The sequence below is a fragment of the Macadamia integrifolia genome, unplaced genomic scaffold, assembly GCF_013358625.1.
Source record: "Macadamia integrifolia cultivar HAES 741 unplaced genomic scaffold, SCU_Mint_v3 scaffold281, whole genome shotgun sequence".
Classification (NCBI taxonomy): domain Eukaryota; kingdom Viridiplantae; phylum Streptophyta; class Magnoliopsida; order Proteales; family Proteaceae; genus Macadamia; species Macadamia integrifolia.
The window spans coordinates 172495-176156 of NW_024868978.1; the positions used below are offsets into that span (position 1 = coordinate 172495).

The 3662-nt window shown below is 36.2% G+C and overlaps 1 protein-coding gene across 2 annotated transcripts in view; it reads right to left on the reverse strand.

Annotated features, from left to right (window-relative positions):
* The window catches only part of LOC122067282, a 132809-nt gene extending 130714 nt beyond the window's left edge, over positions 1 to 2095 (reverse strand). The window contains exons 1-2 of one of the 2 annotated variants that reach the window (XM_042631115.1): positions 1941 to 2095; positions 1006 to 1173 (exon numbers count right to left, since the gene is read on the reverse strand). In XM_042631115.1, coding sequence (XP_042487049.1) covers positions 1006 to 1173; positions 1941 to 1964 — 192 coding nt within the window. In that variant the 5' untranslated portion in view covers positions 1965 to 2095. Of the gene's footprint in view, positions 1 to 1005; positions 1174 to 1940 lie in introns of those variants that run through there. The other variant, XM_042631116.1, reaches the window with a different exon arrangement.
* Between the last annotated feature and the right edge of the window lie 1567 nt (positions 2096 to 3662).

Consider the following 3662-nt stretch of genomic DNA (forward strand, 5'->3'; position numbering starts at 1 on the left):
TTTTTTTTTTTTTTTTAAACACATTTTAAAATTACTTGATGAAGATTCCAAATTTAAATTTTTTATTGGCAGGTGTATGGTTTTGTTAACACTTGAGATGTATGGGATCAGCTTTACTCCACAAAAAATAACCAAAACAAAAAAAACAAAAACACGATTCACAAACAGGGTTTGGATTTTGTCAAGGTTTTAAGAAATGGCTTTGAGAAGGAATAAAAAAACAAGGAAGAACCACTGATCCAGGCGACCATTTTGCTCCGACAGCGGTGAGCTTCATTCCTCTTTGACGGGAGTAAAAATATAGTGGATGACCTTGGGCTTAGGCACTCATTTTGGCATCATAGAGGTAAGTATAATAAATACTTATATTTTTTATGTCTTCTTTTCTTTATATTTATAATTTTGTTTCATAATTATGTATTTATATTATATGTTAATATGTTATGATGATTGATGATTGATAAATATGAACTTAGTTTATTCACTTTATTGATTTGTTTTCTTGATGAATATCTTACATTGGTATGAATATAAACCTTTAATATTTATTTAACATATGAGTAATAGGATTCAACTAGGATTTGAGCAAAAGAGATTGGTTTTATAAAAAAAATTACACAGGAACGCTTTAGTCAATAAGGCGATGCTTTATGCCCGCCTTATCGCTAAGGCGCTCCGAAAGACCCTCAAACGCCTCCGTCGCCTTACCGCCTTAAAGACTATGGTTCAGAACCCAAATGAAAACATAGCAACATCATACTAAAAACTACTGACATGGCCTGAATCTGATTAGACTTTTGGAATGGAACAAATAGTAATGCTAACAAGATGAAGAAAACGAACAATACATGAGAATACAAGTGAGGAAGAAAAGTGTGGCAACTAAGGTCAGCAACAGTTTCATAAATGTTAAATGGCACTATATAGCCTGAAAACAAAGACCAGATAGTTTGGTGGCACATTACAAAATCAAGCTGATTTTATTAAAAGAAATGATTTAAATACCTTGTCTTTCTTTGTAGGCTGAGGCCCAAAGCCACGTCTCTCCCTTGAAGCCAAACAAAAAACTTTCCACCTCTTTTGAGCTTGAACATCAAAGAAAGTATTTAGAGAAAGCTTTTCTGAGTGCTGGCCCTTGATAGATGTCTGGAATCTAGCAGTAAATATAATTTCCTGATATTTAAGTAGTTTAAGAAAATGTTGACTCCATTAGATAAGTTTATCCAGATAAGCTCTTTTATGCTATATGGAATAGAAATAAAATATTTCCAAGAAAGAAAATCCAGATTTCATGAAGCAACCAAAGCTCTAATCTTCTAACAGCTTGCTTCCAAGAAAGACTGAATGAAATATGTTTGTGAAAATTAGCTCAGGAACCATTAGGCAGCATTCAAATCCAAGGTAATCAAACACTTCGAAAGGTGAACTTAACCAAAGCCTTCCTCCCCACCCCACCCAAAAAAAAGATCCACAGTAAATATGAAATTGAAGAGGACCAGCAAATGGAACCTCTATGAGAGTAAAATTTATATATAAAAAAAAGGACAATACAAAGAGTAGGCATCACCAAGTTGTAAATTTCATTCCTTGTCTAACCCCCCACCCCTCTCCCCTTTCAGAATAGATTTTATTGGAGGGGGGGTTAGAGAAGAAATACAGAGGTTAAAACCCCCACCCCCATACATAATAACGAATTTTCGTTCGTGTTGATTCCATGATGTGGGCATGAACTCTTTTTATGTTCACTGTGTTTGCACTGTGTTTTTTCACTAATATATGAGAGGAGGAAAAACATTTAGTCATCGATACACAGATCCCACTACATTCACAAGGAATTTCAGGAAAATGGGAGAAAATCATACACCAGTTATATGATTTTATATAGAACACTCGAAATATCAATACATGAGAAAAACGGAGAGAGAGAGAAGTCTACTAACCGTCGCGGGGAGTCGTAGTTCCATTGTAGAGGCGAAAAGCCAGCACCTGTACAGGTGGAGCAGATAAACTTAGTATTTGTTAGTCGTGCGTGGCTGCCACGGCCTTGATGTTAGAATATTTCCCTGGATTTGTTTATTCATGTGGTTCACATTCAACCACAGTTCAACCGCCCGGCTTCTAATTTTAGGACTGAACCGATCCATGCATGGTGCTTTCTATTAATTCTTGAGAGTGTTCTACCAAAAAAAAAAAAAATTTCTTGAGAGCGAGAGGTGTTTTTCTGGTAGAAGAGTGAAGATGTCTTCTACCAAAAAAAACTGGTACTTCAATGCTTGAGATAATTTCTTGCCAAATAGAGATGGGTAAACTTTAGGGGTGTCAACCGATCAGGCGGGGCTGGTCTTGATCGGACCTAGCTGGGTTTGATTACTTGGAAACCTAGCATCGTGAATGTCCGTTTAAGTAAACGGGCCTAGTTATGGGACACATGGTACGGTTTATAATCATGCAGATCGGTATCGGACTTTGATCGGGCTACCTTAAACAGGTCTTGATCGGGCCTTAATTGGGCTACGGATCTATTTAAGTCTAAACAAGCTCGAAATGCCTGTCATAAAATTCTTTTCTTAAATGGGTTGAAGACCCAGAAATGTTCCATTTGAACATTAAATTATTATATAAGTCATTACAAAATCCAACTCTTAACCAATCACAAGAAGAATTAGTTCCATCATGGCAATGATTAATGGATGGAAGATCTATTATTGCATGTGTGTCATTGTGTCATATGAATCAAATCTTAACATCCAAGGGAATTCACCAAAAGCTTCCTATTATGATCTAGATAAGATTTTTTGGTTTTGAGTCTCTTAGTGTCTTACTATCAGTGGCAAGATATGAATTTTATGTAGTGGGGTCGGGATCAGTCGAGCTACAATGAATCGGTTCAAGTCGGATCATAAACGTGTCGGCGGTTGGACACCTGACAAGTTACCTGTACCGTAAACGCTCATTTATAAATGTGTCGAGCTCATGCCCGACACGTTTATTAATTGGGCCGACCTAGGTCCGGCCATAAACATGCCAAGCTCGGTCAAGCCTACCGGTGTGGGCTTAGAATTGACACCCCTAGGTAAACTAAACAATTGACACTTTCTTTTTAGGTCTAACCCTTTTTTTTTTTTTCTTTCTTATTACTTTTAAAATTAGGAAATTTTCTCCATGATGTAATATTATTACGTAACGTATTATTGCTTTTGGAGTTCTCTTTCGCAAACAGAGAATGAATGAGTTCAATTCACTATCATTTTGTTTTACTTCACAAGTGTTCTATGTGGGTTTGAGTGGAGGGGCAATTCTTCTAAATTCACTGTGAAATGAATCCTATGGATATTCATTGTCCATAGGAGTACAACAAGAAAAACATAAGGTTATTGCAGAACCCATGATAAGCAAAGACATTTTCTAATAATATGATGTTTTTCAAGCCAATCAATTCAACCTTCCAAATGTTTAGAAGAAAACATCAATTTTTTTAAAAAAAAGAGAACAATTCGCGTTAGGCTGATCCGGCTAGGACTCTCTAAGGCCTAAGTTAGATCTCTCTACAAATAGTAATTCCAAGAAAAATGAAAAAGTTTTTGATTCCCTTGAAGGGGGGCTTACCTAGGTATTTATAGTTACAAAGTGGCAGCCATGGAGAGTCCCAATTAGGCAAGTAT